The following is a 21,581-nucleotide window of genomic DNA, read 5'->3' as shown; positions in this document are numbered from 1 at the left end:
GGGTGGGAGAGTAATGCGCAGAGGGGAAAAAAACAAAAATGTATTCAAAAAATGACACATAAAATGTTTGTTTGTAAACAAACAAACCTACCTGGGGGTGATCAGACCCCACCAACAGAGAGCTCTGTTTGTGGGGGGAAAAGGGGGGGGTCACTTGTGAGCTGTGTTGTGCAGCCCTGCAGCTTGGCCTTAAAGCTGCAGTGGCCATTTTCATTATAAAAGGCCTGGTCTTTAGGGGGGTTAATCACTATGGTCCTCAAGTGGTTAAGTTGCCGTGCATTGGTTTCAGTACAGCCGTGGTGCAATGCGTCTATGTAGCCACATCGCACCACATGTCGCGGAAACGGGCCCATAGACACAAGCTCTGCCAAAAAGCTAAATATTTGTGCCTAATATTGAGCTTCAGTAGCAGAAACCTCAGCTAGCAGTATAGTAGCATGGAAGATGATGGTCCAATATAAAATAATAGTATCGGTGATAATAAACGTCTGGTTGCTAAGCAAGCATACAGTAAGAGGATGCTTCTTGGCAACAAATTGTTTTTCCCCATCGCATGTGCAGTGCACTCTGAACAGGAGATGATGTTATCATGCACAATGGCTGCTTCTAGCACAATTAAATGAGAAGAATAATGTTTTATAAATAGGTGATAACTAGTTTGGGCCAAAGGCAGGTACAATAATTACATACTGTAGGTAATAAATAGCTAACAGATGGACTTTATAAAATGTAATTCTGTTTAAATATGCATGCAAATAGCACAAACATTGCTGAATAATAGGTCTAGCACTATAAAACAACATTGATCATTGGGATATAATTGTTGTTTTTATAATACAGATGGTCTCCAAAATATAAGATAACGTTTCCCCTGCAGGTCTGTAACTATACCATTAAAATATTCAGTCATTATAGTTACAATGAACTGACAACGAACAGTATAATGATTCAAGGAAACTATAACTAAACCACTGAAAAAGATACAGAATAGAGGACTCAATAAGCTGGACATACTGGCTACTTATTACTTCCAAACAATTCATTAGAGGGTTATGCATTTACATAATGCATGTAGTTTACATTTGTTAATTTTATGTACTGCAACTTTGAGATGGACATGGCACCACAATTGCAACACAAAATAGCATGTACAACTAAATAGGATATCTGTAAAAAGATTTATATTACAAGCCTTTAGGCTTTGTATATGCACCGTGTTGATAAGCAAGGAACAGTAGGTATAAATAGTGATTAATGAGCAAGGGAAGACCAAGAATGTGTGGCACGTGCTATTTAATTGCTTTGCAAAGTCATGACAGTGTCACAGCAGCAATAATACAAGAACATGGCTGAACTGTCAATGAAGGAATAAAACAGACAAATCAAAAACAGTAACAGTGATTAATGTCTTGAATTTACCTGATAAGTAATCAAATAATGAAGACTTTTTCTGTCTCAAGGTCTCAGTTAATCCCCTACTAAACACTTTGATCTGTTCCAAACATTGTTACATTAATACATTTGTTCACAAATTAGTATTAAAGAAACATTTATTTGATGATCAGAAGGATCAGGATCTTGCATTTGAAACTACGCAAAGTATTGGAGCCTGTAACGCTTTTCTGCACCACATTGTGTTGAGAGTTTACAGCAACTTCAGCCTGAAAGGGGATTGGTGGATTTGGGGGATGTCCATACTCTGAGACATACTCTGAGTCCATCCAGCTCAATCTTCTACCCAGCGCATGTTCATCCCTGCTGTCTCGATCTAGAAGCAGAATTAACATTTTTGATAAAAAAAATTTTACCATTGAAGTGTAATAAAAATGGTACTACTTTGGTGTAAAAACACAATTCCGCGGGATATGCTGATTATTACTATTTATTTTTTAAGAAAATTATTTTAAAAACAATAAACATAAATTGTTGTACAGATAGTATAGCATTAGGCAAGAAACAATGCTTAGTTCTTCTTGATGCATAGACCAGTTATTTAAATGCATCAGGAAAGTTAAATTTCATCAGGCCATCCCCGGTGTGTGATTTTGAGTTATAGTTTATTCAGTAAACTTAATTCCCATCAAAATAGCATGTAAAAATGTCATGCTTTTTCATGCATTTTATAAGCATTTCTCTGTGCATTTATGCATTTGTGGTTAATGTGTGTGTTTAAGAACCTAGGTTTAAGACCTTTTTTTTAGACCATGTTAGGTATAAATAATATTAAATTTCAACTCAGCAGTTACATGCAATAACGGAAGTCTACATTTTTTGCATTCTGAGACTATTCATTTTAAATAGACTCAGAAGGCAAGGACAGATATTGAGTCCCTGCTTAAACCTTCTCTATACCATCTGAGATCTCACGAGACTTCCCTCATAGCCTCTGAGCTCTCATGAGACTTCCCTCATAGCCTCTGAAATCTCATGAGACTTCCAAGGCACAAAGTTTAGCCAGAGCCCATAAGATCACTTATCACATCATTATTACCACTGGATGTGAGCTGTATAAGAGCAATGTGCACCGCATGCTGAGGTTGATCATGTAGTGTATTGTGTAGGACAAGTTCTTTACACCAGTAATTTAACTCAGGAGTCAGGAAAGGTTTTCACATATTTCATTTTATTTAGGAGAGTGAAGAAGGCAAATTATAGTTCTTAGAATGCAAGGTCTGCTTTAATGGTCATATGTAATCCCTGATTTGCACAGTTTTGCACATAAAGACTTTCTGCAAAATGCTCTAAAATATAAAATTGATTTAAACAAATAAGAAGAAAGTGTAATACTTTAGATTTTATAATAACGTTACCATAAATATTCTTTTCCAGACAATAAAAATGTAAATGAGGTGGAACTGGAACATAAGATAATACAACGTAACAAAGCTGATTTCAGGCTGCCAAATACTTGAATGACTGATACTGTCACCATCTTCTCACAAAGCCCATCTAAACCATCTGCCTGATTACCAAACCCTGAACTATAGCTCAAATACAATAGCTGGCTCACCATCTACCTCTAATCCGCTGGAGGCAAAGAACAGAAATGCTGGACAATCATCCCATAATAGGCCACTCAGGAAAATACATACAAAGAATTCATTTAAAAAAAGGCTAAGACATTTCTTCGCTACTAGTTGGTCAGCTGTAATCATTGATTGAAGTGCTATAATCCGTGCATATACCTGTTAATTTTCTTTTAATGAATAAACGTTTATTTTTAAAATAAAAATAGACAGCTATTTCCACTAATATATATAGTTATTTGTAGTTTGCATAAGAGGTATACCTACTTTTAAGCCTTGTACACCGTAAATGGTTCACAGCCTAGGCAGCTAGATGGAGACCGGATCTGCCAAGAATCTCAGGTGTATATAGTGACCCTGATCCAATCTGATGTATAACCTAGAAATTTGGATCATCTTGGCCAAGCACAGGCCAAGAGAATTGTTTTACCTCCTTATGCGTTCCACTCCATTGTGTGCTGCGCATTGTTCCTCCTCCTCACTCCATAGCAACAAAACGTGTTGCTAGCCAATAGTGTACAGCACTTGGCTATGATCTGTCTCCTGAGGGATTGAGTCCTGCATCCTGGATGACACTGATAATATGACACTGGTAATTGTATGTGTGTTTGTACCTTAAGACCATTTTAAATATGGTTGTCATTATAATGTAGAAAGTCAACTAAAATTCCCTCCATCTCAGCTTCATCTGATCCAGTGGATCCAAGTAAGTGGGAGGACTGAGAATCTTGATCCACCTGACTCCTGGTTTTAGCTTTGTATTTAAGAAAATGACTCCCATCTCATACTCCTCCCTTATCCTGTATGCTGTGATGTGTCAAACAGTACCTCTTACCAGTTCACCACAACTCTCCTCCTTCCTGGGAAATACAATACAATACAATAACATTTCTATAGCGCTTTTCTCCCATAGGACTCAAAGCGCTTAGGCATCTCAGATTCAGTAGTTGGTAGTAGGATGAAGTATTCACACAACAAAAGTTATATTTCTGCAAATGCCAAGCTGAACAGGTGGGTTTTAAGTCTGGATTTAACCTCCCTGGCGGTTTATTTATTTTGCCAGGGGGGCTGCAATGTGTTTTTTTTTTAATTAAAAAAAAAATATTTCATGCAGCCAACTGAAAGTTGGCTGCATGAAAGCCCACTAGAGGGCGCTCCGGAAGCGTACTTTCGATCGCCTCCGGCAATCAAAAGTAACAAGATAGGCCGCAATGAGCGGCCTATCTTGTTTCGCTTTCCTCGTCGCCATGGCGACGAGCGGAGTGACGTCATGGACGTCAGTCGACGTCCTGACGTCAGAGCCGCCCGATCCAGCCCCTAGCGCCGGCCGGAACTGTTTGTTCCGGCTGCGCTGGGCTCGGGCGGCTGGGGGGACCCTCTTTCACCGCTGCACGCGGCGGATCGCCGCGGAGCGGCGGCGATCGGGCAGCACACGCGGCTGGCAAAGTGCCGGCTGCGTGTGCTGCTTTTTTCAGAACGTAAATCGGCCCAGCAGGGCCTGAGCGGCGACCTCCGGCGGCATACCCCGAGCTCAGCTCGGGATTACCGCCAAGGAGGTTAAACACATCCAGGGATGGAGCTGTCCTGATCTGCTGGGGCAAGGAGTTCCAAAACATAGGAGCTGCATGACAGAGGGCTCTGGGACCAAAAGTTTCCAAGTGGACTCTGGGTATGAGTATGACTAGATTATTAGAACCTGTGGATCTGAGATTGCAGGGATTGCTACACAGCTGTAACATTTCTTTCATGTATCCAGGGCCCAGATTATTTTGTGATTTAAATTTCAGTAGGCCGATCTTGAATAGGACCCTCCATTTTATAGGTAGCTAGTGAAGGGAGTGAAGGACTGGCATTATGTGGCAGTGACGGGGTTGGTTGGTTAACAGTCTGCCAGCAGTATTCTGTATCAGCTCTAGCCAGTACAAGTTCTTTTTTGGAAGGCCAGTGTAGAGAGCAACAGTACTCCAGTCGGGATATAATGAAGGCATGAACTAAGGGTGGTAGATCTTCTGGGGGGATGAGGTGCTTGATTTTTGCGATGTTCTTCAGGTTAAAATAGGATGATTTCACCACAGCAGAGATGTGAGTTCTGAAGTTTAAATCCCCATCAATTATATCTCCCAGGCTACGCACATGATCAGAGCTGTGTAGATCCGTGCCTCCTATTCCCAGTAGTGAAGACTGCAAGTTAAGTTTTGTTGTCATGCGCTGCCCTCAGATCAGGAGGACTTCAGTTTTGTCTGCATTTAGTTTTTGCCGGTTGTCACTCATCCATTGCTGTAGTTCGCCTAAGCAGGAGTTTATAGTTGGAGTTGGGTCTGTCACACCAGGTTTGAAGGAAAGATATAGTTGGGTGTCATCATGGCTCTGGGGCACCCCATATTTAAGTGGTACAGAGGTGGACAGAAAGGGCCCCATAGACACTTTTTGGGTTCTGCTGCTCAAGAAGGATTTGAAGCACTGAAGAACTATGCCATCTATGCCGCAGTATTCCTGTAGCCTGCTTATCAAGATGTCATGTCAACTGTATCAATGGATGCAGAAAGGTCTAGCAGTATGAGGATGGATCACTCTCCTCTGTCTCTTGCCATGAGCAGGTGGTTGCATATTTGGATAAGGGCAGTTTCAGTGCTGTGATGTTCCCTGAAGCCAGACTGGAATGGGTCAAAACTGTTGTTTTCTAGGATTTTGGTGGCTTCTAGCTGGAAGTATACAGCTTTTTCAATTAGCTTACCCAGAAAGGGAAGGTTAGAGACAGGTCTGGAGCTGGTCATTGCATATGGGTCCAGGAAGGGTTTTTTTGAGGAGACCTGATGATTGCTTCCCTCCAGTCACTAAATGTCAGTCAACAAAACTGACACTTACAATATTATGTCATTATGATGAAACAGGCTATCGTAAAATTTCATGAACTTGCATCTCTTGGCAATCTAGCAAATTAGCCAGCTCAGAAAGATGGAGAACTGGAGGTTTGACGCAAAATCTTTTTACTACATAGTGATCTAAATATACTTTAACTCTCAGTCTGGAGAATCTAGAATCTATCTCAATATAGCTAATGGAGGTTGTCATTATGCAACTCACAGGCCTAACTACAAATCATGGGTTCACCGAGGAAAGATTTGATGGGTACCGCAGTGCTCAAACCCCATTCCCTGTGGTGCCCCTCATGATCATGATGCCCATATGCAAGGAATCATTCAAGTGTTGCCACCATAACACACACACACTCTATAGCAGTGCACAACCATGATTTCCCCACCCTTGATAAGGGTGGCCACAACACCTTCTCTGAAGGAATGGACCTCTTAATCAGAAAAGATTTGGATGAAAACAGTTGTAATATGAAAACAGTGAAGCACATTTTCTCCACTGCTGTGAGTGAGGTGCCGTAACCCTCTGGGCGATACAATTAAATCGCCCAGGAGGTGGCGCAGCACTATTTTTAAATTTTTTTTATTTTTTAAATCATGTAGCGAGCCAAGGGCTCGCTACATGATAGCCGCAGCGCAGCGGCATCTCGCCACCCACTCCGATCGCCTTCGGCGATCAGAGTAAGCAGGAAATCCCATTCAGAACGGGATTTCCTGCTGGGCTTCCCCGGTCGCCATGGCGACGGGGCGGGATGACGTCACCGAAGGTCATGGACGTCGTGACGTCAGAGGGAGTCCCGATCCACCCCTCAGCGCTGCCTGGCACTGATTGGCCAGGCTGCGCAAGGTGTCGGGGAGGGGGGGGCTGCGCGGCACAGCAAGCGGTGGCGGATCGGCGGCGAGCGGAGGCGATCGGAAGTTACACGCAGCTAGCAAAGTGCTAGCTGCGTGTAACAAAAAAAAATTATGCAAATCGGCCCACCAGGGCCTGAGAAATCCTCCTGCGCGATATACCCCGAGCTCAGCTTGGGATTATCGCTCAGGAGGTTAAGGCTCGTTTCCAAATGTGCACTTTAAGCCGCGCTTATGGAAACACGATCATAGGGACATCAGGCAGTGCATAGACTGCACTCTCTGATGTTTCCATATATACGCTGTGTTTAATCGCAGCGCATGGTAGCAAGCATTTTGGGGCATTTGCACTTGCGATCCCATTTATTATAATGAATGGGATCGCAAAAGCGCAGTCCCCGGGGGAATCAAGTGCAATGCAGAGCAGTGCTGAAAACATGGCTTCTGCGCGGCATATGGAAACGAGCCTTAAACTGTAATAATATTTAGTATACAGTTTGTAAATGAAATAATGGCAGCTTCTATCACACAGGCATTTAGACTGGCCTAAATCCCCCTAAGCAGCATTGCTTTAAAGAGACTCAGTAGCAAAAAAAAACTCCCCTGGGGGGTACTTACCTCAGGAGGAGGAAGCCTCAACGTCCCAAAGAGGCTTCCCCATCCCTGTAGCTGCAGACAATCCAGCACTGGCTCCCCCAAAGGGTCTCGCAATCCTGGCTCGACAAGCTTGACAAGACTTGATATATTTACCTTCCCTGGCTCCAGCGGGGGTGCTGTTGCTGCTCTCAGCATGGAGATAGGCGGAAATAGCCAATCTCTGTTGGGTCCACTCTACTATGCAGGCGTAGGAGACTTGCGCCTGCGCAGTAGAGCGGACCGTCAGTGATCGGCTATTTCCATCTAGCTCCAAGCGGAGAGCCGATACTGCGCCTGCGCTGAAGTTGGGAAGGTAAATATTTACATCCCCACTATTTGGAGGAGAACAGTGAGACCGCCGTGGGACACAGCAGGACAGGGGAAGCCTCGATAGGATCCGGAGGCTTCCCCCTACCGAGGTGAGTACCACCCAGGGGAACTTTTTAAAGTTACAGGTTTTCTTTAAGATAATCAGATGACTAACCTAAGGGCCTGTTTCCTTTTGTGCCCAGCGTGCATCTCCAAATCACACTCTGGCACTTGTTTCAATACGTGTAGACATGCGATTTGCTATGGGGAATCACATTTGTAGAGAAAGACCTTTAGTAAAACTGGGTAATTTACTTTTGGAACTCAACCCTCAGTTGAAGCACTTGACAAATTGCAGGTGACCCAAAATGTTGTGCTGTTTTTATATGCTGTATAACTGCTATTAATAAAATAAATATGGGCAATGGATAATTCATCCAAGGGTTGAGCTCCATTTGGACTTTTTTGATGACTGAATGATTCGTGGAGGCTTGATGAACCCCTAACCGATTGGAGTTTCCCGTCTTATGTGTATATATATAATTTTCTCGATAGAGCTTGTGTTAAAAAAAATAGTTCCTAACACCAAATCTGCTTTTGTACACAGCTGACCTGACCTGCGTCATTATATCAGCTCTTACTGATGGGAGATGCAATGGGGAACTGCTATCAGTCGTCCTTCCGTCTCACACACAGCTGATTTATTATTTAGCTCACACACTGCAGACTTCTCACATGTAACTAAATAAACAGGCTCTAAATATTGTGAGGTTGGCAGGAATAAAACCTGTTTCTTTAGTTACATTGTACCTGTGAGAAACCAGATACACAGAAGGCTGATAGCAGTTAGAAGAGAGCAGATAACAGCCAGCCCCCATTTCCACCCCATCAGGAAGAGCTGATGTAATGAAGTAAGTCAGCTGTGTCCAAGAGCAGAATTGGTGTTGGAAGCTATTTTTTTAACACAAGCAGTATGGGGAAAATTACGCTATCCTTATTAAACAACTGATGCTGGGGATAATGGGAAAGCATAATTTTCACCATAGTGCTCCTTTAACATGGCCAACTATGATATATCAAAGCTATTTTTTTAGATTTATTCAATTTGTTTAATATCACAGTAACTGATAAGATGTGATGATTCAGTATTGTTTGATGCTGATCTTACTCCTACATTAACCTACAAATTTGTAACAACCTAAATAAACTTAAAGTTGGTGATTTTTACCACAAAGTTTGTTTTTTGTTTTTATTTTACAGACGGAAACCCTTACACATGGTGGATTGGTAAAGGTAATGAAAAACACTACTACTGGGGAGATTCCGGTCCTGGAATTCAGAAGTGCTCTTGTGGAATTGATAGGAACTGTACAGACAGCAGGTTCTTCTGTAACTGCGATGCCGACCAGAGGCAATGGTGAGTTATAACATATATGTTAACTAAACCATTACTTGGGTTCTTTGCTACATGACGAGAGTTGCTTAAGCATTACTGATGTTCGGAACACTGATGTAAATGATGTTGCACCCAGCAGAATTTTCTTGAATGACAGCATTTATCTTTCCACATTCTTTTTCTCCTTGGGAAGCTGATAAAAATTCATTACGTTCACTATGGATTTCCCACTACCTGAATACACATTTAGAAAGGTGTGCAGATAAAATATACTATGAGAATATTATCTCTGCCAAGGGAAATGATAAATGCACGTTTTGTTGTTGACACGTTCTTTACCTGGAGGAAACTCACTGCATACTTTGGATAGATAAGAAGCTATTGGTTAAAAAAAAGGGGGGTTCTGTTTAGCTTTCCTTCCGAACAACAGCACTGAGGGTAAGAAATGTGTTTAAAGGGAACCCGAGATGAGTGTGATATGAAGGCTGCCATATTTCTTTCCTTGTAAACTATGCCAGTTGCCTGGCAGCAGTGGTGCTCAGCAGAGCTCGAATATTCGAGTAGCTCGAATATTCGAGCTCTTTTTCAGCTATTCGAGCTCGGTATTCGAGCTCCGAATAGCTGGAGATATTCAAATGGGCTATTCGAGTGAACTCGAATAGCACATTCACTATTCGCGCTATTCGAGCTAACAGCGCTATTCGAACTCGAATACCGAGCTCGAATAGCGTCATAGCCCAGATTGATGTCCTTAGAGCCAATCAGAGGGCTCCCAGGCCCTCTGACGGTAGCCAATCACTGAGGGGGACCCTGGCCAGCCCCTACCCTATAAATAGCGGCCGCCATGTTCGGTTTTTCCGTCCTTGCCTGACTTTGTACAGAGAGAGATCTGCTCCTTTGTGCTTTGGCTTAGCAAGAGCTTTTGCTCACATACACCTCCTATATACACATATATTGTTGTTAGTTAGATAGACATTGTATTTTAGTTAGTAGCTTGTGTGTTACTAGAGAGCCAGCTGCTGCAGGCAAGCTTACACAACTTTAGGCCTCAGGGCCTGCCTGTGTGGGCAGCTCAGCTGTTCTCTCCTGTCCTCTGTTAGTTTATTTCTTCTCATCTATACCAGTATTTCTGCTGTCCTTTACTAGTACTACTGAGCGATTGTATTTTGTACTGTAGTTATATAACTGTACTAGGACTAACTAGGACACTCACTGTCACTGTTTGTTCATAGCTCCTGCGTGTGACCGTGTGTGTGTGCGTGCACTGTCTGTAGTGTACACACACTCTATTTCCTTCTGATTACTGATTAATTATTTTAATTTCTAGTTGTACTTCCTGACTGTTACTACTTACTTACTGTACTAGGGACACTCACTCAGTCACTGTTCATAGGCTAGCTCCTGCGCGTGTGTGCGCGTGCGTGCACTCACTGTCTGTAGTGTACACACACTCTATTTCCTTGTGATTACTATTGATTATTGTAATTTCTAGTTGTACTTCCTGACTGTTACTACTTACTTACTGTACTAGGGACACTAACTCAGTCACTGTTCATAGGCTAGCTCCTGCGTGTGTGTGCGCGTGCACTGTCTGTAGTGTACACACACTCTATTTCCTTGTGATTACTACTGATTACTGAATCTGATTAAGTTGTAATTTCTAGTTGTACTTCCTGACTGTTACTACTTACTTACTGTACTAGGGACACTCACTCAGTCACTGTTCATAGGCTAGCTCCTGCGCGTGTGTGCGTGTGCGTGCACTCACTGTCTGTAGTGTACACACACTCTATTTCCTTGTGATTACTATTGATTATTGTAATTTCTAGTTGTACTTCCTGACTGTTACTACTTACTTACTGTACTAGGGACACTCACTCAGTCACTGTTCATAGGCTAGCTCCTGCGTGTGTGTGCGCGTGCACTGTCTGTAGTGTACACACACTCTATTTCCTTGTGATTACTACTGATTACTGAATCTGATTAAGTTGTAATTTCTAGTTGTACTTCCTGACTGTTACTACTTACTTACTGTACTAGGGACACTCACTCAGTCACTGTTCATAGGCTAGCTCCTGCGCGTGTGTGCACGTGCGTGCACTCACTGTCTGTAGTGTATACACACTCTATTTCCTTGTGATTACTATTGATTATTATTAACTTACTTACTGTACTAGGGACACTCACTCAGTCACTGTTTATAGGCTAGCTCCTGCGTGTGTGTGCGCGTGCACTGTCTGTAGTGTACACACACTCTATTTCCTTGTGATTACTACTGATTACTGAATCTGATTAAGTTGTAATTTCTAGTTGTACTTCTTGACTGTTACTACTTACTTACTGTACTAGGGACACTCACTCAGTCACTGTTCATAGGCTAGCTCCTGCGCATGTGTGCGCGTGCGTGCACTCACTGTCTGTAGTGTACACACACTCTATTTCCTTGTGATTACTACTGATTATTGTAATTTCTAGTTGTACTTCCTGACTGTTACTACTTACTTACTGTACTAGGGACACTCACTCAGTCACTGTTCATAGGCTAGCTCCTGCGTGTGTGTGCGCGTGCACTGTCTGTAGGGTACACACACTCTATTTCCTTGTGATTACTACTGATTACTGAATCTGATTAAGTTGTAATTTCTAGTTGTACTTCCTGACTGTTACTACTTACTTACTGTACTAGGGACACTCACTCAGTCACTGTTCATAGGCTAGCTCCTGCGCGTGTGTGCGCGTGCGTGCACTCACTGTCTGTAGTGTACACACACTCTATTTCCTTGTGATTACTACTGATTACTGAATCTGATTAAGTTGTAATTTCTAGTTGTACTTCCTGACTGTTACTACTTACTTACTGTACTAGGGACACTCACTCAGTCACTGTTCATAGGCTAACTCCTGCGCGTGTGTGCACGTGCGTGCACTCACTGTCTGTAGTGTACACACACTCTATTTCCTTGTGATTACTACTGATTATTGTAATTTCTAGTTAGTGTACTAGGTGACACACTCACTGTTCACTGTTCACACTTACTGATTACCGATTATTGTATTTTGTATTTGTACTGTACTAATCAGTTAGCGATCTAATCACTTAGTGATTAGTGTCACCTCACCCACCAACCCACTCCATTAAAGTACCCCACTTTTCACCCGCCCTTTTAAAAAACTTTTGTGTTTACGCCCAAAACATCTAAGATGTCTGGAAGTGGCAGCCAGCGCGGTTTGGGCAAGGGGAAGGGCAGCAAGGGAATCAAGAGGAGAGGGAGCAGCATTGTGGCAAGCCGCGGCCGCGCCACCATGCACAGTTCCGCAGCAGCAGCAGCGTCAGTGGCTAACATTCCTCCTATAGCCACTGGCCGTGGACGCCTTGGGCGCCGCCCAGCAGGAGCATCTGCAACTCACGCTGCAGAGACACAGCAGCAGCAGCGTGTAGCACCTGCTCCGATTTTCCTCCAGCCGGGTCTGTAGTGTACACACACTCTATTTCCTTGTGATTACTATTGATTATTGTAATTTCTAGTTGTACTTCCTGACTGTTACTACTTACTTACTGTACTAGGGACACTAACTCAGTCACTGTTCATAGGCTAGCTCCTGCGTGTGTGTGCGCGTGCACTGTCTGTAGTGTACACACACTCTATTTCCTTGTGATTACTACTGATTACTGAATCTGATTAAGTTGTAATTTCTAGTTGTACTTCCTGACTGTTACTACTTACTTACTGTACTAGGGACACTCACTCAGTCACTGTTCATAGGCTAGCTCCTGCGTGTGTGTGCGCGTGCACTGTCTGTAGGGTACACACACTCTATTTCCTTGTGATTACTACTGATTACTGAATCTGATTAAGTTGTAATTTCTAGTTGTACTTCCTGACTGTTACTACTTACTTACTGTACTAGGGACACTCACTCAGTCACTGTTCATAGGCTAGCTCCTGCGCGTGTGTGTGCGTGCGTGCACTCACTGTCTGTAGTGTACACACACTCTATTTCCTTGTGATTACTATTGATTATTGTAATTTCTAGTTGTACTTCCTGACTGTTACTACTTACTTACTGTACTAGGGACACTCACTCAGTCACTGTTCATAGGCTAGCTCCTGCGTGTGTGTGCGCGTGCACTGTCTGTAGTGTACACACACTCTATTTCCTTGTGATTACTACTGATTACTGAATCTGATTAAGTTGTAATTTCTAGTTGTACTTCCTGACTGTTACTACTTACTTACTGTACTAGGGACACTCACTCAGTCACTGTTCATAGGCTAACTCCTGCGCGTGTGTGCACGTGCGTGCACTCACTGTCTGTAGTGTACACACACTCTATTTCCTTGTGATTACTACTGATTATTGTAATTTCTAGTTAGTGTACTAGGTGACACACTCACTGTTCACTGTTCACACTTACTGATTACCGATTATTGTATTTTGTATTTGTACTGTACTAATCAGTTAGCGATCTAATCACTTAGTGATTCGTGTCACCTCACCCACCAACCCACTCCATTAAAGTACCCCACTTTTCACCCGCCCTTTTAAAAAACTTTTGTGTTTACGCCCAAAACATCTAAGATGTCTGGAAGTGGCAGCCAGCGCGGTTTGGGCAAGGGGAAGGGCAGCAAGGGAATCAGGAGGAGAGGGAGCAGCATTGTGGCAAGCCGCGGCCGCGCCACCATGCACAGTTCCGCAGCAGCAGCAGCGTCAGTGGCTAACATTCCTCCTATAGCCACTGGCCGTGGACGCCTTGGGCGCCGCCCAGCAGGAGCATCTGCAACTCACGCTGCAGAGACACAGCAGCAGCAGCGTGTAGCACCTGCTCCGATTTTCCTCCAGCCGGGTCGGAAACGTCCCATTGAGGAAAAGGATGCAGACACTGTGGTGCAACTGATGACGGAGGATGAGCAGCCCGCCATCAGCTCTGCATCCGAGGCCTCCACCCTCACCACCACCACCACCCCTGTTCGCAGCAGCCGCCCAGCAGGGCCTGGGGAGGAGGCAGTTCACCGTCACTCGCCGACCTGTCATTCAGCAGTCTTTTGACCCCAGGCATCATGAGTAAATTGTCTGCTGTTGTTGGCGATCTTGAGGAGGAGATGCTGATGGGCACTTTGGGGGAGGAGGGATTGGACAGCAAGACTGTGGCGACAGTCAAGCAGCCCATCCATGCATCAGGAGAGGAGTTTGGGGGGTCATCATCCCAGCAGGACATGTTTCAGGAGGGGGAGGATGATGATGACACGGTGACAGACAGAGACTGGGTGCCACCAGCTCCAGGGGATGTCGTCATCAGCAGCTCTGAGGAGGAGGAGGAGGATGCGCTTGTGGGCCTTGCAAGGAGGCGCATCATTGCAAGCATAGGCAGCAGTAGGCAGGTCCCACAGCCTGCTGGTGTCTCAGGCTCAGCAGCAGCAGCAGCAGCAGCATCTGCCAGTACCACCACCAGCCGCACCCAAGCCCCCCCCCCAACCACCACAGGGAGACAGGCAGCAGCGGTTCCATGCCGTAGGGGGTTGTTTTTGTCACCAATCTGGCGCTTTTTCACCATGCCCACTGTGGACAGCAAGTACGCCACTTGCAACCACTGTCAGCGGAAGTTGAGCAGAGGTGCAGACCCCTTAAAGTTCAGCACCAGCTCGCTCATCAACCACCTTGCTGCGAAACATTTCCACCAGCATGAGGAGTTCCAGAGGCTGAAGGCATCTGGTGCTGGCAGTGGCACCACACCCATCACTGCACAGCCTTCAGCAGCAGCAGCAGCAGCAACAGCAGCCACCCACCCTCCTGCTCCTCCAGCAGCACCAGCAGGAGTGCGGAAACGCACTGCTCCTCCCCCCTCTGCAACTCCTGCCGCCGACACTGAGGCCTGTTCTGGCAGCCAGTCCTCAGTGGCCTCCTCTGCTGTGTCTGCTGATTCCCGTGCCAGCAAAAGGCCACGCCAGAGCCTTTTGAGCGAGTCCTTCCAGGGGGTGGTTAGGGCTCTGCCTCCCAGCAGCCTTCGCATGCGGCAGCTGAACGACTTGCTGGCACGGGCCATGTGCTCCTAACTCCTGCCGTACACGCTCGTGCAGGAGGGGAGCGACATGCATGCGCTGCTTGCCTGTGCAGCCCCAGACTGGTAGCTCCCCAGCAGACACTTCTTCGCCCGCAAGGCCATTCCTGCACTGCACCGCTTTGTGATGGCCAATGTGGAGCGAGGGCTGGAGCACGCGGTTGGTGAAAGGGTCCACGTCACCATGGACTCCTGGAGCAGCCGCTTCGGGACAGGCCGCTACCTGTCCTTCACTGTCCACTGGGTCAGCTTGGTGGAAGGGGGAGAGGATGGGAGAGCAGCAGCGGGCACAGCAGCAGCAGCAACACAGTGGGTGGTGCCACCCCGCAGGGTCAGGGGAACTGCAGCAGGTTCCTCCGATCCTCTGCCATCCTCCGGCACACCTGGCCAAACCCCCTGCCTCAGCAGCAGCGTGAAGGCCCGCCACTGCCAAGCGCTGCTGCACTTGGTCAGCCTTGGGAAGACCAAGCTGACGGCAACCCATGTGTTGGCCAAACTCCAGGAGCAGGAGAGGATTTGGCTGACCCCCAGAGGCCTCAGAGTCGGAGAGGTGGTTGCCGACAATGGGGCCAATCTGGTTGCCGCAATAGACAGGGGAAACCTGACCCACATCCCCTGTCTTGCCCACGTGCTGAACCTGGTGGTGCAGAAGTTCTTGCGCACCTACCAGGGGATGGGCGAACTGCTGGAAACGGCAAGGAACGTTCTGCGTCACTTCCGGCGCTCGGCTGCAGCCTGTGCGAGCCTGGAAGACGTGCAAAAGGAGCTGGAGCTGCCACGCCATCGGCTGATCCTTGACGTTCCGACTCGCTGGAACTCCACCCTGGCGATGTTGGAGCATCTGGTTGAACAGAAGCACGCTGTCAACCAGTACCTTGCCCTGGCCACTGTTTCCGCCGCTCAGAGAAGGGACAAGACCAGCAACATCCCGTCCATCGTCCCCGATGATGACTGGAGGCACATGCAGCAGGTGTGCTTAGTGCTGGCTCCCTTTCTGCAGGCCACTAACATGGTGAGCAGGGACCATGCTATGGTCTGCGAGTGGGTGCCCCTGGTTTGTCTGCTGAACAGGGCCCTCGATGCTTTGCTGGAACAGGGAGCGGCAGCCTTGGACCAGCAGGAGCGGCAAGCAGCTGCACAGTCCACCTCTGAGGGGGAGGAGGAGGAGGACTTGGTGGAGGTCCCTGACCTTGCTGCTGATGAGGGGGATCAGCACAGTGCAGCTGAGTTGGTGCGGGGGTGGAGAGAGGATGAGGCTGAGGAGGGAGAGGAGGAGGATGAGGACAGCACTGCCGCCGATGTGCCAGCACACGTGGCCCGCCTCTTCCCAATGGCAGCGCACATGCTGACGTGCCTGCGCAAGGACCCCAGGGTGATCCAGATGAAGCAGAGGGAGGACATCTGGATCAGCATGATGTTGGACCCACGCCTCAAGGGGAAGTTGAGCCAGTTCCTGCCGCCTGCAGGAGGAGACCCAGCGCAACAAATAAGGAGCTTGCAGCAGGCCCTTGTTGAGCGCTTGGAGGAAGCCTTCCCCCAGCCTTCCACCCCCACTGTCCAGCCAGCACAGAGGCAGCAGCAGGTGCCTGCATCCAGCAGCAAGCGCCCCACAGACCTGCTGTCTCTCAGCCACGAGCTCTACAGGACTGTAGAGGCTCCGGCAGCAGTGACTAGAGAGGAGGTGCATGCAGCAGCATCCTTCTCCGGTCACAGCCAGCGCCTGACCCGAATGGTGGCTGACTACATGGGGTCCTACAGCGGGCTTGACAGCGATGCCCCTGTTGATCTCATGGAGTATTGGGTCAAGCGCCTGGAGATCTGGAGCGAGCTGGCGCAGTACGCCCTGGAAGTGCTGTCCTGCCCCCCTTCCAGCGTGCTGTCCGAGCGCTGCTTCAGTGCAGCTGGTGGCGTGGTCACCGAGAAACGCTCACGTCTGTCTCACAAGTCTGTGGACAGACTGACGTTTCTCAAGATGAACCTGGCGTGGGTGGAAGGCGAGTTCCTGGCCCCTGTTGTCGGCGAGAGGGGGACATGAACTGAAGAACCATCGTTAATGTGCCTTACCACCCTTTACCACCTCCTGGCTCCTGCTCACTAAGCCAGCCTGGTTCACTTTGACTATTACGTCGCCTGCAGCCACACATTTTACACCTACAGTGGGCTGCTGTGTACTGCCCTTCTGCTGTCTGTCTGTGTTTCCCACTGTCAGGGTACACAGATTTACCTTCTGCTGCCACTCTGCCACCAGCTATTACGTCAAACAATAGCTGCTCACATAATTACTCCTCCATTCCTCCTGCTGCTGCTGCTGTCTGTCTGTGTTTCCCAACGCCAGGGTACACAGATTTACCTTCTGCTGCCACTATGCCACCAGCTATTACGTCAAACAATAGCTATATATCTGTGTAATTTGTTTTACAAACAAAACAAAAAAAACATTAAAAAAAAGGTTTAATTTTTCTGAGGTGCCCGGGTTGAAAACTGTGTTGTCCCAGTTGTGTATTGGACACAATGTGGACTGCACGACCGCTGTCTGGGACCTCCTGTTGTGTTTATTTACGCCCTGGTATCACCGCTAGGTACCAGGGCTATTATGTCACGCTGCCTGCCTGCTGCCACACTCACAATACTCCTCCATTCCTCCTGCTGCTGCTGCTGTCTGTCTGTGTTTCCCACTGCCAGGGTACACAGAATTACCTTCTGCTGCCACTCTGCTACCAGCTATTACGTCAAACAATAGCTGCTCACATAATTACTCCTCCATTCCTCCTGCTGCTGCTGCTGTCTGTCTGTGTTTCCCAACGCCAGGGTACACAGATTTACCTTCTGCTGCCACTATGCCACCAGCTATTACGTCAAACAATAGCTATATATCTGTGTAATTTGTTTTACAAACAAAACCAAAAAACCATTAAAAAAAAAGGTTTAATTTTTCTGAGGTGCCCGGGTTGAAAACTGTGTTGTCCCAGTTGTTTATTGGACACAATGTGGGCTGCACGACCGCTGTCTGGGACCTCCTGTTGTGTTTATTTACGCCCTGGTATTACCGCTAGGTACCAGGGCTATTATGTCACGCTGCCTGCCTCATTGACTGCCTGCTGCCACACACTCATCCTCCTCCTCCTGCTGTAACGTACCTCTTCTGATGGAGACCGATGTGCCGAGGACAGCAACTCTTGCGGGTTATCAACTGGAGGCCCTGGAGTGGGTACAGCGGCAAGCAGTTGACAAAGGGCAGGAGCGCTAGCAGGACCAATGGCGTGACACCGAAGCGTGTGACCAGTGCGGCTCTGAAGCGCCCCCGCGGGTCAAGTCTGGTAGTGCAGGGACTTGACCAACCAGCAGGAACTTGAATCTGGAACAATCCGAAGGACAGGTGAGTAGACAAGCAGCAGGGTTCGGGCAGCGAGGCAGGTTCTCGGACGGGCAGAGGTTCGGCAACAAATCAGGTACTCAGACGGACCAGGGTCGGCAACAAAGCGGGTAGTCGTACAAAGCAAGGGTCGGTAACAAAGCGGGCAGTCAGACGAGCCAAGGTCAGCATTGAAACAGGACAAATCAGGCAGGCAGACACTAAGTCACGTCACAGGAGATACAGGGAACTTGCTGCAAGACTACAGCGCCGAGCACTGATCTCAGCAGGCTTAAATAGGCCGTTTGGCGCTAATTATGTCATGCGTAATGACGTACGCATATGCCCGCGCATGCGTACTTCAAAGCGGGATTACATGTACACGCGGAAGTCCCTCCGCGTGCGTGCACGAACACACCCGCCACCACAACTTCCGGTGCAGAGGCCAGGCGCGCACGCAGCAACACACGCAGATGCACACCACCGGACCCTGTGTCCAGGAGGCCGATAGCATGCCCCAGGACCCGCGGACATCAGTAAGTACCGGCTGCCAAGCCTGCCCAAGAACAGACCGTGACACCTGCTGCTGAATTTACCTCCTGCTGTCTGTGTGTTTCCACTGCCAGGGAGCACATACAATGGCGCTTCCAACATGCGTGCGCCACCAGCTATTTGTTACGCTCAAAAATAGCTGCATTTCTTTAAAAAAACAAAAACATTATATATACTTTTTATTAATACTGTGTGATATTATTTTTAAAGGTGTCCGGGTTGAAAACTGTGTTGTCCCAGTTGTGTATTGGACATGATGTGGGCTTCACGACTGCTGTCTGGAACCTCATGCTGTGTATTTACGGCCTGGTACCACCGCTAGGTACCACACAGCCTATTATGTCTCGCTCCTGCCTCATTGACTGCCTGCTGCCACACAATCATCCGCCTCCTCCTGCTGCTGCTGCTGAATTTACCTCCTGCTGTCTGTGTGTTTCCACTGCCAGGTAGCACATACAATGGCGCTTCCAACATGCGTGCGCCACCAGCTATTTATTACACTCAAAAATAGCTGGATTTCTTTAAAAAAAATATAAAAGAGAAATAAGTGAAGAAGAAGAAGACGATATAGAAAAAGAAGGAGAAGAAGAAGAAGAAGATGAAGGAGAAGAAGAAGAAGAAGAAGAAGAAGAAGAAGAAGAAGAAGAAGATGAAGAAGATGAAGAAGATGAAGAAGAAGAAGATGAAGAAGATGAAGAAGATGAAGAAGAAGAAGATGAAGAAGATGAAGAAGAAGAAGATGAAGAAGATGAAGAAGAAGAAGATGAAGATGATGAAGAAGATGTAGAAGAAGAAGATGAAGAAGACGAAGAAGATGAAGAAGATGAAGATGAAGAAGATGAAGAAGAAGAAGATGAAGAAGATGAAGAAGAAGAAGATGAAGAAGATAAAGAAGATGAAGAAGAAGAAAAAGAAGATGAAGAAGAAGAAGATGAAGAAGAAGAAGAAGATGAAGAAGAAGATGAAGAAGAAGATGATGATGAAGAAGATGAAGAAGATGAAGAAGAAGAAGATGCAGAAGAAGAAGAAGAAGAAGAAGAAGAAGACAATATAGAAGAAGAAGAAGAAGATATAGAAGAAGATATAGAAGAAGAAGATATAGAAGAAGAAGAAGAAGATATAGAAGATAAAAAAGAAGAAGAAGAAGAAGAAGTATATACAGTACTGAACAAAATTCTGGACACAACTTCTCTTTCCACCTTTTTTTTTTTAAAGGAACATCCCCACATAATCACTTGCTGTTGTTACTTGGAAAAAAGATGTTTCTTGCATCATTCACCCTCAAAACAAGTGTTGGAAGCTATTTAAGGCCAATTCGAATAGTCAGCTCGAATAATGAGCTCGAATACCGACTCGAATAGTGAGCTCGAAGTCCGAGGTCGAATCGAATAGTAAAAAATATTCGACTCGAATATTCGACTGAATTCGAATAATTTACTATTCGAATTCGACCAAACTCGAATAATAAAAAGGGGTATCCGAGCATCACTACCTGGCAGTCCTGTTGACCATCTGGCATACGTAGTGTAAGTCAAAACCCTAGAACAAGCATATGGCTAATCCGGTAAAACCTGAGTCAGCTGAGTCAGAGTACCTGATCTGCTGCATGCTTGTTCAGGGTCTATAGCTAAAAGTATTAGAGACACAGGATCAGGATGACTGCCAGGCAACTGGTATTGTTTAAAAGGAAATAAGTATGTCAGCCTCCATATACCTCTCACCTCGGGTTTCCTTTAAAGGACAACTGTAACAAGAGGGATATGGAGGCTGCCATATGTATTGGCCTTTAACTACCTAAAGACCGCTACACGCCAATGGACGTGGCCGCGGCAGCAGCCCCACGACCGCCTAACGCCAATTGGCATCAAATCCTGGGGCTGCAGTTTGCAGGAGATCGCGCGGAGGTTGCGCGTGAATTTTCAGCATGGGGGGCAGAGCTCCAACCCGCCTCCAATCACCGAGCGAGAGACTGTTAGACGGCAAAACCGCCGTCTTTTTACTGAGCAGCGCTGTACTGGGGACAGCCGTGTGACACGGCTGTTCCTCTGACACACAGTAGAGCGATCGGCTCTCATAGGCTGAAGCCTATGAGAGCCGATCACGTCATTGGCTGGCTGGGGAAAGGGAGGGAGGGAACAGGGGGATAATAAATACATAAATAGGACATTTTATATAACATAAATATTCATATAAAAAAACACGGGGTGGGGGCGATCAGACCCCACCAACAGAGAGTTCTGTTGGTGGAGAGAAAAGGGGGAGCGGGATCACTTGTGTGCTGAGTTGTACGGCCCTATAGCTTGGCCTTAAAGCTGCAGTGACCAATTTAGTGAAAATTGCCCTGGTCTTTAGGGAGGTTTAACACTGCAGTCCTCAAGTGGTTAAGCAATACCAGTTGCCTGGCTGACCTGCTGATCCTCTGGCTCTAATACTTTTAGCCATAGAACCTGAACAAGCACACAGCAGCGCAGAGATGTACAGAGGCGCCGGTAGGATAAAAGTCACTAAAAAGTTTTAAATTGTTCCG

The 21,581-nt window shown here is 46.5% G+C and overlaps 1 protein-coding gene and 1 long non-coding RNA gene across 11 annotated transcripts in view; one reads left to right on the top strand and one right to left on the bottom strand.

Moving 5' to 3' along the window:
* Positions 1–21,581, top strand: part of CNTNAP2 (contactin associated protein 2) — a 2,604,396-nt gene that overhangs the window by 2,189,390 nt on the left and 393,425 nt on the right. For all 10 annotated transcript variants that reach the window (XM_068236339.1, XM_068236338.1, XM_068236337.1 and 7 more), the window contains one exon: positions 8,957–9,113. In XM_068236339.1, the coding sequence (XP_068092440.1) occupies positions 8,957–9,113 (157 nt within the window). The remainder of the gene's footprint in view (positions 1–8,956; positions 9,114–21,581) is intronic.
* Positions 1,512–21,581, bottom strand: part of LOC137518458 (uncharacterized) — a 49,719-nt gene continuing 29,649 nt past the window's right edge. The window contains exon 3 of the long non-coding RNA XR_011020823.1: positions 1,512–1,768. This is a non-coding gene — a long non-coding RNA (uncharacterized lncRNA). The remainder of the gene's footprint in view (positions 1,769–21,581) is intronic.

The sequence above is a fragment of the Hyperolius riggenbachi genome, chromosome 5 (genome assembly GCF_040937935.1).
Source record: "Hyperolius riggenbachi isolate aHypRig1 chromosome 5, aHypRig1.pri, whole genome shotgun sequence".
In the NCBI taxonomy this organism is placed as follows: Eukaryota; Metazoa; Chordata; class Amphibia; order Anura; family Hyperoliidae; genus Hyperolius; species Hyperolius riggenbachi.
The sequence above is the reverse complement of the archived record's forward strand: the minus strand, read 5'-3'. Positions and strand labels throughout refer to the sequence as shown.